This window comes from Varroa jacobsoni, unplaced genomic scaffold (genome assembly GCF_002532875.2).
Source record: "Varroa jacobsoni isolate VJ856 unplaced genomic scaffold, vjacob_1.0 scaffold_772, whole genome shotgun sequence".
Taxonomy (NCBI): domain Eukaryota; kingdom Metazoa; phylum Arthropoda; class Arachnida; order Mesostigmata; family Varroidae; genus Varroa; species Varroa jacobsoni.
In genome coordinates this window covers 372,956-387,891 of record NW_019213674.1, presented here as the reverse complement: position 1 = coordinate 387,891, position 14,936 = coordinate 372,956, and the positions used below count along the sequence as shown (strand labels likewise).

General features: G+C 42.7%; 1 protein-coding gene across 1 annotated transcript in view; it reads left to right on the top strand.

Moving 5' to 3' along the window:
- Window positions 1-14,936, top strand: part of LOC111263501 (glutamate receptor 1) — a 78,728-nt gene that overhangs the window by 51,061 nt on the left and 12,731 nt on the right. The window contains exons 6-12 of the mRNA XM_022838624.2: window positions 736-900; window positions 3,296-3,496; window positions 6,402-6,620; window positions 6,945-7,160; window positions 7,444-7,799; window positions 11,054-11,252; window positions 14,534-14,778. Of these exons, the coding sequence (XP_022694359.1) occupies window positions 736-900; window positions 3,296-3,496; window positions 6,402-6,620; window positions 6,945-7,160; window positions 7,444-7,799; window positions 11,054-11,252; window positions 14,534-14,778 (1,601 nt within the window). The remainder of the gene's footprint in view (window positions 1-735; window positions 901-3,295; window positions 3,497-6,401; window positions 6,621-6,944; window positions 7,161-7,443; window positions 7,800-11,053; window positions 11,253-14,533; window positions 14,779-14,936) is intronic.

The following is a 14,936-nucleotide window of genomic DNA, read 5'->3' as shown; positions in this document are numbered from 1 at the left end:
TGATATGTATCATTCTTGAATTAAGTTCTCAACGTTTTCTGTAAGTTAGAAGTAGTTGTGTATCGATACTCTTTGTTTACGGTTTGTATTATGATTCGTAAATATCAAGCGTTTCTAATTATACGTAAGGAGCTCATTTGGTCAATATATATATATATATATATATATATATATAGAGAGAGAGACAGAGAGAGAGAGAAAGAAGAGCTACTTTAAATTCGAAATAGCAGTATGTGGTTTTAAAATGAAGCAGGTATCTTTGGCCTTTATGCCAAAGGTTTATGCCTTTTAGTGTCTCTCCACCCAGCGACAGCGTTTGTTACTAAAAAATAACACGTTTCAAACAAGTGAGATAATCTCAGATCAGCTGATACCTCTGTGAAAGTAAAATTAAATGCCACCTGTTTGCTTGGAGACAATATTGTGCCCCGTAACAATCAGAGCCGACCTTCGATTATTAGTGTCCTAGTGCAGGTTACAATAGTTTAACTTTTGAAAATTATTTTATTCTCAGTTACCGAGATGAAATTTTTACGGTGAGCTATTCTCCACCGTGAGGCCCCATTCCTATTCAATTTGACCAATCTGCTTTATTCCGCTGATCTTGCGGTACATAAAATACATAGCTGACTCTCATAAAAATATTGGCACTCTAACGAAATTATATTGAATAGTCGATAATAAGGACATATTAGTAAATTAAAGCATTATTGATATCGCGATTATGTTGTACAGGTTATGGATGAGTATTTGAACAATCGTATCTTGGAACTTGGTGTGCTCAATGTGACGGGCTTCCGCGTGGTACAGCCTCATCGTGAAGAGGTCAGAGACTTCATCCGCCAATGGCAGAAACTTGACCCGATTAAATGGCCAGGCGCTGGCACCGATTATTTAAGAGTAAGTCCTCTTTTTTTCCAGCATATGTATATATATCATGACGTTGAGACCATATCGAGGACTGTCCAAGCAAGCTGTTGGTCGAAATTACTTAAACAGAATGTACATTGAAATTTTCATTTAGTGACGGACGTATTGGCATCGTCTTCTTAGCCAAGTTTTTATCGTGGTGGGAAACTACGGCAGTACGGCAAAGACTTGACACGAAAAGCTGTTTTTTGCAAAAAAAAGCAATTTTCTAAATATAAAGAATGGTTATACATATGTGAGTATCATGCTCCATATAGAGGTCGACCTTTTCGAATCGCTTAACGGGATTTTTCAAGTAAAATACGAAAGAGTTCAAGTTGGCCGGGCATCAAATGAGCAGATCAGTTCTGATCATTGCCATTGTCAATGGTTGTCTGAGGTTAAGCTGGGCTCTGAGAGATCAAACAAGCGTGCATGTCTGTAAGTTGATTTTGTCGTTGGAATTATGAATCGCACCTTTCGTGATGTATCCAATTCCGTAGCCGGCATCATAACGAACAAACGTCTATTTTGTTTTGGCGCTTTGCGTTGCATTTCGCTGATTCAATACCTAGATCAATCTCCACCTTAACAAGCTGCAACTACAGTAAGAGATTAGGGAAGTTCTAACAATTCAATGATAGGGCGGCGGCGGCGGGGACGGCGGCGGGGGAATTGAGACATTTACACTGTAAGCGCCAATTTCTTGTTCTCGACATTAATGATGATGCGAACTGCTTTGCTCATACTTTGTTCACTCCAGAACTTTGCGAAAAAAATATTCTTTTTGCAGCTGAAAAAACCCAAATAAATGCTCTATGCTATATGTATACACTGGGCTACAGCTCTGGTTCAGTTTCTTCGATCAGGCCAGGTCGCTGTTATGGGATTAGGACCATATCCCAATGTCTCCCATACCCTTTTGTATTGGAGCATAAGAAAAAGCCCATACCGCATGTTGGCAATTGCTGGTTCGAGACCTAGGCTCTACTGAGTGTTTAGTTTTTATAAAGACTGTAATCAATCCCATTGTGTATTATCTTTCTTAAGAATCTCTCCGCGAAGTCGCGCTAGCCATCGTCTAGCGCGACTTCACGGAGAGCGGGCATATTTTTGCACAGTTAGCAAATGTGGCGCAGAACTGAGTATTATATGAAATCAAAAAACTCTGATTGTAGATAGTTCGATGCCATGTAACAGAAGTTTTACCTTCTTCCTATGCTAAAATTATGTCAACTTACAATCGGCAGCAAAAAATTATATTAGATATTTAGTCGTTTTGCAGAGCTTTCTTTTAGGGTAAAATAGAGACTCGTCTAGTTCATTGAAGGAAGATGACCCTCGGGAGTGTAATTATATTTTGCCCACAGTTGATTTGCTCTGTATCTCGATGGAAAGGAATCACAGTGATCCTCAACTGGCGCGGCATTAAGGTGATGACAACGAATGTTATTGTATCTGAATATATCATATGGCCGACATCACGTTCAGTATACCCTAGAAACTTTCCTGTATATGTGATCCGGACCGTGTTGCAAACCATTTTTCAAATGATGTATTATTGAGGTTTTCCAAGAGTTAAGCTCTATTTGTAAAACAATTCCTATTATATCCTTGGAAAAATAGATTAAATTACTAGACAAGATATAGAAAAAAAGGCTGCGACAGATACACTCAAGACGCAATATGTTCAGGGAGTATTGCGCATCTGCACTATGTTAGTATGTTCAAGTTTTAAAATGTCTCGAAAGAAAGAAAAAGAAAAACCTAATGGTAATTTTTTTTTATAACTATATGACCTAATAATCCTATCACACACATTAATTCACAGGAAAGAAACTAACTTCAATTTTTATAAAGCCTAAAGCACTCATTGAGGTTTAAGGCTATATTTAATAATAACTAGTAATAATAATTTTTATTTATTCATATCTATTAGTGTTATATGACTCTTATCTAAAAACTTTGACTGGCCTCTTGGTTGAAACTGAATGTATCTTGTGCATATAGATATAAATATTTTTTAGTCAAATCAGAAGTTACTATGTCAAGATAAAACTTGCTTTATATTAAATTTTCTATACTCTACATTTAGTAGTTTTGTGTTATTGAGGACGTTAGCCCTTCTGTTTCGTTGCTCGGACTATTGCCTTTGTTTTTCCGTCCTCGGGACTACCGTAGCTGAGCAGTTGTCAAAATAACCGTGCTTAAATGCTGGTTTTTACTTTATTTATGCGTGTTAATCTTAGTCGTAGAATCCTTGTCAACATCAGAACCGGTGTTCAAATCATTCCTATAACAGTTTAGTCTTATTATTTATCTCTATATGTTGATACAATGGGCATCTGTTAACCATTTTTTAGTTTTTTTTCTCGCTGACGCTCAGGCTGATGTGGCTCTCTTACACGACACTGCCCTCGTAATTCTTGATGCGTTCTCGAGATTGCTCAAGAACAAACCCGACATCTTTCGTAATAACACGAGACGCGGAGAAATCTACAATCGAGGGCAGCGAGGGGTTGACTGCCAGGGTAACCCCACAGTGCCCTGGGAACACGGAGAAGTCATCGTCGACTATTTACGATCGGTAAGTTACTGCTGAGCCAAGAGTTCAGTGATTAGTCGATCCCCGCTAGTCACTTTCCACCTACCCTAAGCATCATTAGTTTTTACGCTGAATTATGGACACCACTGTATAAAAACGGCAGCTAAAACTAGAGTCCTACGACCTTGCCAAATACTTACCTTCAGAATCAGAGAATATTCTGCTAACAAGTTCTTTTTGTCACTTGCAAAACGGTTTTTTGCGCACTTATTAAACACCATATTGATGGTCAGTAATTACGCTTTATGTACGCTTACACAAACTCCTAAAGGTGTATGGTTTGTTACCGCGATTTTTTTGTCGTTGCTTTTCCTCTGATGACCACTCTGTGCTCTGTTGCCCACAATCGATCGCAACGTATAAATATATTGTGTAGAATATGATGCAGCATGCTTCGTACTCTTCGACTTAGAGTAGGCCAACAATGATAGTGAATAGCAGTCAGTGCAGAAGCGCGGCCTGAGCTGCAATGCTGATGACGCTACCATCTCCATATACCCTGGGGCACCTCCGTTGAACGGGTTGCGGAGCCAAGAGCGGCATCGGTGACGGCGACGACAACTATCGAACAAAAATTTTACCAAAAAGCTTTTTCTAATACCGCTGAACTGTTCCATCTCACTAGTCCGTAAGCCAGTCTCCTTACATTCTTTGAGAAACAGCGCTCCAATAGCAAAGCATAGCTCCACGGTACGGAACCAAAAAGACGGTCACAGTGTCGAAAAAAGCGAGCCGCTTTTCGAAGCAAGGGTGTCGTAGCAGTGGGCTCTGTAGTACCCTTGTTAGCTGTACAGCTTCGCCGGTTGCCAAAGCGGCTCGAACACGTGTGGAGGGAGGAGGGATGGAGGCTACCGTATTCTATTGCCAGATGTGGCTAGCCAATGGCTGAAGGGCCTATTGGTTGCCGGGGAACATCGCCTTAGACGACGATCGCGTCTCTGCGAGTATGTGAAGCCAAGAAAGGGTGAGCGAGAAAATAGAGCGCATAAGGAAAGAAAACGTCTTCGGCGAAGCTCTCTGTGGTTCTGGATAGCTTTGAAAAGATCTAGTGTCGTATGTTGTTTTTGCTCCACTATGTTCTGCGCCGGAGTCTTATTGCTTTGAAAGCAAGAGGAAGAGAAAGGAGAATTTTTGTGATTCAGAGACTCTTTTCTCCCACGAAGCAATATAAGGTACGCACGACGTTTCCTGTAGAAAAAAACGAAGCTAAGAGAACTTAGGCCTTTTAGACTTTCCGGAGAACAATACTTTGCTTTTGAGGGCAGTAGTTGGTATAGGAGTTCCCAACCCTGCCTGACGAATGGAAACGCGTATTAAAGTAGATAAATCGCAAGTGAGAGCAAAATACTTTACTGTGGGTGAAAAGGAAGTATCAGTCATCCTGTCCAGGCGATGGCCGGGATTCGGGAATCAGTGGTTATAACTTGGTCACGCAAAGACGATGGCAAATTGGTTGGCAATCGGCCTGTTTCCTAAAACAGGAATGGTTATTCCTTAAAAGGCACAAAGAGGCAAGCAGTAGACAGACAGACGTCTGATTTTCTTGATCCCGTAGAGGACAGCAGACACGCTACAACGCAGAGCTTGATCACATTCTTAAAGGGCCTGGGGAAGGGCTCTCTAGCGACACTATACAGCACGACGACAAACTAACATAGCTCAGCTGACAGGCCGTCTTAAGGCATTCTTTTGTTTTTTTCTTGTACGTGTTGACCACATACAAGAGATCAATGCGCAAGACAGAATCAAGAGCATCGCTTACATTAGCGCCAATGATACTGGGGGGGGGGAGAAGAAGCACAGGTATACAAGCAGAATCGGAAAGATCCGCGATGGTGTCCCGATGATAGTCCGAGTAATTGATGGTGGTCGTTGCTAATAAGATATTGTCGACGAACTAGCAAGTGACAATACCAGCAGTACAAAATGATTGAAACTACTTTAGTTTTTTCGTGACCGTTAGCTCCTAACTTCTCCCTGGTATCTTCAGGTCTGTCCGCACCATTTTATCGCGCAAAATAACCTATCACGGCGTCTGACATTGCAGCTGTCTCGCCAAGCCCTTCGGTCTTGTGTAGCTCAGGTGTATAAGCTTGCTTCTGTCTCTGCCGATTGTCTAGCTGGTCCTCCACTGCTTGCTTCCCGTCCTTAGCCTAGCCACCCGCAAAGCTCTTAAGCTTAAGGCTTTTGACGGTGCGCTCCTTGAAGGGCCTATTTCTACAGCTACCACAGCGACTGCTACTGCCGTCTGCCCTGTCAGCATCCATCACCGTCGTAACTGGAAACTTGTTGTTTAAGCGACGAAAATTAAGGAAGCAGATACGGCTGGCAAACCTTAGCAAGCGAACAAGCTCCTCTCTTCTGTGAAATCGCGAACATCAGACGACGGACGGGGTGGGAACGAAAGATATCGACAACTCGAAACGCACAAGCAAGTTAACTTCGCTAAGAAAACCTACGGGCTTCCGTCGATATGGGGGTGGGAATCTTCCTACTAGGTTAACCTCAAGTTCGAGCCCTGCAGTCGAGTACTTCGTTAAACAAAGGGCTCATGGCTGTTCAAGCCCCTTTAAGTGCGACTCGAGAGCAGGCCAACTGTAAGCTGCCACCGTGAAACTGTGTCTCTCATCTCTGTTTTTGACACTCATCAATTCAGAGTCGAAATGAAAACAAACGAGAAGAGACCCAGCAGATTATTCATATTTCGTTTGCTACAAATTTATCCACTCGTGATGAAAGCTAAATTTCCAGTAGAGTTATTTAACGGATCAGTTAGAACGCATGTACGAGGCAAAAATTTATACAATCGACAATTTATATTCAAGACGATGCTGAAAATGGACGCCTTAAACTGTCCTAAGTTTTGATGCCCTTTGAAAAATTTCAGACGAATATTGTAGGTTTAACGGGAAACATCTCATTTGACGATCGAGGTTACCGTCAAAATTTTTCGATCGACGTCGTTGAGATGACTACTAATAGTGAAATGGTCAAGGTGGCTGAATGGAGCGACCATCAGGGCCTAAAACTGTTCCCGCCAAAGTACAAGCGCGTCCGATTGGATAACGAATTCGAGAACAAGACGTACATTGTCACTAGCATCCTGGTAAGTGTTATTATAACGAAGAGAACTACGAGTCTTGAATCTCCCGGTGCACCCCTTATCTTTTAACTGTTTCTATCGGAAACCCTCATTGAAATAAACAGTAAACCAAAAAATCTTTTTTATTATTGCTACATTAGAACTGTACCAAAATTTGCACTAGTAGGATATTTTGAAACGCCACACCTCTGTTGAGAGGTCAATCATGTCCCGTCGTAGACATCCTTCGCGTTTGTTTTAGAGAGGGAGTATACAATGTGGATCAGCGGGATACGCGTGTGGCATGATATGCCTCTATTTATGAACCTATGATTAATACAATTTCAGGAAGAGCCATATTTGATGGAGAAGCGATCAGAAAACGGGAAGGAGTTAGTCGGCAACGAGCGGTACGAAGGGTACTGCAAAGATTTGGCGGATCTCGTTACAGAACACATGCGGATTGGCTATATTCTCAAGCTGGTCAACGACAGCAAGTATGGTGGCCAGGACAAGAATGCACCTTCCGGCTGGAACGGCATGGTCGGGGAGCTAATTAGAAAGGTAACCAAACGCTGTGAGCTGTGCTGTCATCGCCAGCAGTTCTTTTGCCTGCAGGTACGGTAAACATCGATAATCAGGCCGGCGATACAAATAACTGGGCTGTGCGATAGTGTAGTTCCGCGGTCGCTTGTTAGCTTTAACTGCTTTTCGTTGTCGTAAGTATGACACAGCCTATCCGCGTTTAGGTGACTTTTTCTCTCAGTGCCACAACGGCACTGCGTGCCCCGTAGAGCAATTGCTGCTCAACAGGTTTTCGTTTGTTCGTTCGGACTGTTTTTTGCAGGAGGCTCATCTAGCAATAGCTCCGCTGACGATCACATCTGCACGTGAGCGAGTGATTGACTTCACGAAGCCATTCATGTCCCTAGGCATCAGCATCATGATTAAGAAACCGATGAAAAAGAAGCCGGGCGTGTTCTCGTTCATGAACCCGCTCTCGCAAGAGATTTGGATGTGCATCATTTTTGCCTATGTCGGCGTATCGGTCGTCCTGTTTCTCGTGTCGCGTTTCTCGCCGCATGAGTGGCGTTATGAAGAGACATTTGTCGGACCATCGGTGTCTAACGATTTCTCGCTGTACAACAGTCTTTGGTTCTCTTTAGGGGCCTTCATGCAACAGGGCTGTGATATCTGCCCGAGGTAATTCCCCGAAAGCTATTACGTCCGTTAGGATAAAGAAAAAAAAGACAGGGGAGAGGAAAAAAACTAAAGAGCACGATAGCGGTCCATAAAGGCAAAAAAGTCCAAACACAAAACTTACCTCTTAAAGTCTGTCTTCATTACAAAATTATTAAGTACGATCCTGTTACCGTTATTGTTCACCGTATTACACAATTTCTGGCGATCGTGCCCTTCTCAGTTTCTTATTTTTGCCGCAAATATGTTATGGATGACAACAAAAGGAGCGAGAGGAACACTAACTTTGACCCCATTGAAATGTCGGTTCACTTACATTTTTCCTTATTTTTTGTGGTTTCGGTCGTGGAGTGATCTGACTCATAGCCTCTCAGTTTTAAGTCTCCCACATTAAAGACATGATATGTTTAAGCATGCAAAGAAAAATATTCTTTTTTCAATTTGCAAGTCAATGAACCTTATAAATGGTAAAAGAGTGGCATTGAAATACCATTTAGTGGGCAATGTCACTATTTTCTCGTTGCGGGCGTTTAATCCATCGCGTCGTCCCAGCTAGTACGAAATTAGACACAAAAGGGTTTTCTATTTCAGTCAGCCCCAAATCAACGGCCCACCACGGACCCCACAAGAGGGCTGTCCACAGTAATAAACAACCCCATTTTACCTCTTCGGTCTCTCGATCGTTCTTATCTTAAAATACAACATGACAATGGAGCTCAGATCGTGTGACGGTTGCAGCCGAAGTAACAGAAAACATGGAAATGCCATTAATACAACAGGTAGCATTACGCACACGTCAGCGTTTCAGCTGGAATTTAATAGCCAGCGCCGATCGGTGTTTTGAACTTCGATAGAAAATGCCACGCGTTTACTATCCTTTACTGTTATCTACTAGTGTGCCTAACGCCCTTCACTCGAATGATGATCTTTTAGGCCATCGCCTTTTACTGCCGCCTAGCTTTCTTTGCGAAATTTGACCTGTGTACGCGTGGAAGGAAGGGTAACGCGATTTATTAGAATCGTAGACGGAGTTGCGCGGGCTAAATGAATGGCGAAGTCCGGCTTTGTCACTTCGATTAAAAATTAAATACCTGTTATCGCTGCCTACACTGCTGGACCTTATCGCTTGGCTGCACGATTGGCGTCCGCTAAATCTACTTGTTGCTAGCAATTTCGCCAGGCGTCTTTCTGTTAAAACGTATTTGATACAGCAAAATTACTGGCGACATTTTTCGATATGGCTGCATGGTGGTAACTATATAATCTCTCTTAGAACTGCCTCTATTATTTCTCACTCTATTCGTGCCCACTTACTTTGCAGCTAATACTCTCATCTTTTTCAAGCGGTCTAACAAGACGAAATCAAACTACGTTATGACGTTACAATCTATCTGGTAGTTTTTATTTCTTTATGTCGAATAGACCTTCTGAACCAGTGTGGGGAGATTTTCGCTAGGCGTTATCGTCCTGTTTCAACTGACCCATTTTTTTAATTTTCAATTTTAATAGTGCATTCATCGCTCTCATGGGCCAGTCGGAACTACTCAGAAAGCCAGCTGCTATAAACTCTAGCTCTAAGCTACCCTTGCGCCTTGTGAAAGCACACATTAAATCACCCAATTTCTAGAGTTTACGGTTGCAAGATGCAAGAGAATAACCTTAACAAACATTGGAATATATCCGTCGGGTTTGTATTTGCCAAATGTTGATACATTCGTTAGTTGTTAATTTCGTGTCAATGTTTTTTCTGTGTGTTTGTGCATCTTTGAAGACCAATTCGGCATTCTTCAGATTTGTTTACGATCATTCCAGTCCAATCCAATTTATCATCGAAATAAGATCGTCCAACTCCAAGCTGCTGCTAACTAGTATGTTCTGGTTTAATCGGCAACAAAAACAGGCTTAATTTTTGTCAAATATCAATCTCTTTTGAAGACGTTCGTTGTTCTCGTCGCTGGTTCTAATATCAGATTCATTATGACATAATATATGATCGCTGCTGCGTGCTAGACGAGTTGTGATTGTAGAGGAGATGGGGCGAAATTAGGCCTACAGTAAAATTAGACATAAGATTATAATCAACAAAACCAAGCACGTTAAGAATTCGAAATAACAGCTCTATTAGCAGTAAGCTTATTTAAACTTACAACTGCAGAGCCAATCTTTTAGTCATAGACTTTAGTTATAGACAGATTCCATTCTAAGCTTGCTTTTGTCCCCTGCTCCCTCAAGTAGTAAAAAAAAAAAGGTCCTTTGATTTATTCATTTCGTTCTCGTATTTTCTAGCCGTACATAGTCGATTCACAGTTGTATCTGGGTTCGATTTATTTCTGGGTCATTGTTTTCTGCAGTCTTTTGGTTTCTTTTGTGTCGCAGGGGTGGCACACCATTAAACTTTGTTTCCCTTTCTATTTTACTGACATTGCTCGATGTCGGCTGTTCTCGCTGTCGTTGTTTACAAAAACAACGCGACTCTGTGAAAGTTGATCATTTTATGAAATGTCTAAAATCTATTGTACCATTCAATGCTGTGGAAATCGCCCCACACTGTTTCTCTGGCGGGACTCACACACCCGTTACTTGAGGGTTACTAAATTGTTACCAAAGCTGTTTGCCCCGAGACCTAATCTGTGGATGCTCACCAACTTTCCCTATTGCTAATACCTTTTTGTCTACCCACACTGGTACAATAATACCTTCGGCACCCACCTGTTGTAGTTCAACATAACTGCGCGATAGCGTCAAATGTCCAGTTACGTCGTAATATTAGTCATTGCCACTGAACAATAACCTAAAAATTCTCTAACCTATCGTCTTTTACTTGTTTCTATCATCAACGCATAAACCGCACACAATACAAGCAAATCAGACTAGTCTTCCGTTAAAACAAGGAGAAAAATAATGTTATTAAAAATGACTCCAACCCAATAACACCACTATTGAATGATTTTGTCACATACAATTGAAACACGACTAAACGTTCCCCCAGCGTCAGCCCGGCGTACAGTTCTGTATGTTGCGATCCTATCGATAGCATACTGTTAACATAAACGTCCGCTGTTCAGTGTTTACGCAACTGCGTAGGCAGAGCACAGGTAAAGAGCCGCTAACAGAATAATTGCACCTAACTCGCAAGTAAACTCGGTTTTAGTCCCCGTTGTTATTATCCTTATGCCTGTATGATCACGAATGCTGTTATATGTGTGCCTGTTATGTGCCTTTGCCTTGGAAATGTACATATTTGGGGGTTGTTCCAGATCGGTGGCGGGCCGAATCGTGGGAGGGGTGTGGTGGTTCTTCACGTTGATCATCATCTCATCATACACTGCCAATCTGGCCGCATTCCTCACAGTGGAACGTATGGTCACGCCCATCAATTCGGCAGACGACCTCGCTAAGCAGACGGAGGTCGAGTATGGAACCCTCGAATCATCTTCCACTCAGGATTTCTTCAGGGTGAGCAGGGTGCACAGAGTATATTACCAGTGGGCCCTTGTTATTCGAGCTGTGTCAGCTCGAAGAAGTGGTTAAGGTAGTCTGTACAGACAGTTAAAGTTACTTATTTTTGATAAGACCTGCTGGCCTGAGAAATGCATAAATTTATCCCCGGAATTGACCAATATAATGGGTAGTATTTGTTGTAAGAGTTTGACGGAACAAGAAAAGTATTTATTTGCAATTTTAATTCTCGATTTATTGTTTTTTTTAAATATGAATAAAAAGAACGTGTTCATTAGTTCTGATGGCCATTTATTCGTTCGGGTAGGCTACCCGCAAAGGATCCCGATAGAGAAAAGTCTAACGGAATAAGCTTAACACTTCACAAGAGAGGATATTCTAATGAATCGCGAATGACTTTTTTTTTTTATCTTTTAGTGGTTAGAGAGCCAAACAGGTTAGATGGCATTTTATATTTCTCAGCTGATTTTTTCCGAAACTTTCACGGTTCACCAAAATCGTTTAGCGTTGGGCTAATGGACCTAGTTTACTATACGTTTATAGCTAATGTAAAAAGTAAGCCAAACTATTGTAGATTAAGACTTCTAACACAAAAATTACCAATCCTATAGACCATAATTTTCCCTTTTAAATGTACCTCTATAAAACTAATCTAGCAGTTTGCAGCATTTTAGCAGTACATTTTATAGATGATGTTAGTGATGGTCAGTTTGTTATCAAGTGCTTCCTTCCTTAAGTACACCTCAATACTGGCACCAGCGTAGCGCTTCTCGGTATCCGAGAGCCGCTCGGCTCTCTATTTGGTTTGGCGCTCTCTCTTAAATTCCAGTGGCTTCAGTATCGCGTCTTTACCTTTATAGCAATCCCTTTCATTTCGTCTTTTTTACGGGCCACCTGTGCCGTTTGGCCGGACAGCTCCGCGCGGTCGTTGCTCGCTTTTCGTCACCGTGGAAAGCTCAGAAGAGAGTGAATTAAGACAGCAACAGTAACCTCAAAAGAAAGAAATCGTTGAAGAAACGGGCACAATGTTTACCTTGGCGGAGAGATGAGCAAGGCGGCGTAAGCAGTGAACGGCAAAACTATCCAAATCTGTTTCGAGAATCACTGGAACACGACGTTTGGCCACTCGCCTGCCCGAACGAGTTCCTCCATCGGGCGGCAGCAGAGCAACGGGCGGACAAAATGAAACAGTAGTAGCCTACTTCGTTGTTTACTGTCTTTTCTTCACTAGCTGGTTTCAATCTCCCTCCTCTATCTTCCATTTTCCCTCGATGCCATTGCGATTCCTGTTTGCTTTCCTGTTCTACCCTTTGCTGCGTAGTATTCTGGCCTTTCCATGTACCCCCTCTCCGGTTATCGTGAATCACTTCTATCTTCATCCCTGCAATGGCAGCAGCCATGCTGTCATTCCTGTCGTTGTTCCGCTTCCAACTTATCGCGCCCGCCATCTCCTCTCACTGCTTTGGAATCTGTTCTCAACCCCGGAGCCACTGTCGAATTGGGATTACCCCGCCGATTCCTTCCATCCTTCCCTACCTACCCCTCCCCCCCCGCCCTTTCTTTACATGTATATCTACAGCCTCCTCCTCCTCCTCCTGTTGTTGTTTGCCATCGCCGTCTTCTTTGTCCTTTTTGTTTTTCTGATCTGCCTTTTTTATTGCTAGGTCGTTGATACAGACAGCAGTAGACTCAATGACAGCAGCGGTGAAGTTGTCCTGGTCTCTTCGACCTGTTTCGTCTTTCGTTTATGTTCTCTCCATCATTACTATCTACTGTTGCTGTTGTTGTTATTATTATCGCCGTTGACTCCGCCGCCTCTTCACCGTGTGGTCGCTCCCTGTTTTAGAGTCGGTTTGTCTTTGCGTGGACGTTTTGGACGTTTGCTTTTGCGGATGTATATGTTTATACGATGCGCCTATACGATGTCTTTGGCTGCTGAGTCACTGGGATTGTCATTTATGGATCTACTAGCAGCTTGTGGCCCCACGAAGTCTAGCGAGTCGACCTGGCGACAATGATGAAAAGAACCGATCACCAAGTCCACTCACAGGGGTTCAACACAGGGATCAACGACCAGGGGGAAACAATGGGGGTACCGACAGGCTGACACTAATAGAGACTGAGCTAGTCTATGAGAACATATGTGTATCCGCATACCAGCGTCTGTGGTAAGGGACTCATAAAAAGAGGGCGGGTTGTATGGCAAAAAAAAGTGGGATTGATTCGGGCAAGGCAGTGTGGGGTCTGGGTACCCAGACCAAGGTAAATTGATAGATGAAGCTGGTGAGATGTGTGGGTCAGCTGGTCGCCCTATCTTGTACGCAGTTACTTCCATATCTCAGTATCTCTACTTTGCTTCTACGCTTTCTGCTGCTCCTACTAGTACCACTGTTACTGATGCCCTGAGAGAGCGACCCGTTCCTGTATGAGCACGACGATGCGGCGGCGGTGGCACTAGCGGCCAACGATGGCGGTAGCAATACTGCTCCTCCGCAAAGCACAGCAGATCCATTACCTGTTCACGTTAGTTGAGGCTTAATACGACTAGTTTCGACGTCTCTCCGCCTGTGCTCTCATTGCAGCCATTTGCTTCCCACGCCTTCTGTCTGGTTTCCAACTCCCTTCCACCCTCTGTGTCCGGCTCCTGCGTTCTCTCTACGTTAGCACCACTGGCTTGCCGTTACACACATTCTCTTTAAATGTGCGACCTGAACGCTCGGTTCCCAGTTAAGCATTTGAACGGAAGTCCGATTTATAAAGGGCCGGTGAACAGCAGAGGTAAAGTGGCTAGAGAAAACTGAAATGAAAATTTATAAAAACGAGGATATGGCTCTACTACAGCTGCTCGTCTATCTAGCAGTGCTGGTGGCTAGCATGAGTTAAAAAAAAAAAAGGAAAAGAGATAATGAGAGTTTAGGGATCCGACCAAATCGGAAAGTCTGTGGTCCACTTTCAGCTATTTGAGAAAATCAATGTCAGAATATCGTGTCAGTCCCTATGTTCCATCTCATAGTTTTGTCTCAACAATAATTATGATAAACTGTAAGACGATTTGCTCCCACTTTATCATTCACTGTTCAAGACTGAAAGGCATAGATTTGTTTCATCCATGTGTACCTGCCGCAGGCGACAAATACATACGCCATATCTTCGGATATAATTGATCCCGATGGGGTTCCATTTGGTCCCTGTAAGAATTTGTTCACAAATAGAAATTAGGCACAGAAAATATTTTCATTTATTACCTATGTGTGCTCGCATGTGTTTCTATTTTGTAGAAATCAAAGATCAACGTATTCGCCCGCATGTGGGAATTCATGTCTGCCCGGAAGCACGTCTTCACACAAACTTACGAAGAGGGGATCAATCGAGTCCGCCAATCAAAGGGCAAATACGCCTTTCTTATGGAGTCCACAAAGAACGACTACATCAATGAACGCCAACCTTGCGATACCATGAAAGTAGGCCGAAATCTCGACGCAAAAGGATACGGAGTTGCCACCCCACTCGGATCCACGCTCAGGTTAGCGTCAGCATCATGACGTTATTTCAACAGTGGAAAATTGTGAAAGACCTCTAGTCACATGGTGGCTTATAGCTTTTATTTATAGAGTTTGAGATTGATTCACCTGCTAAATTTCTGCTAACAATTAGCATAAGGACAAAGACAAGTAGGTGGTA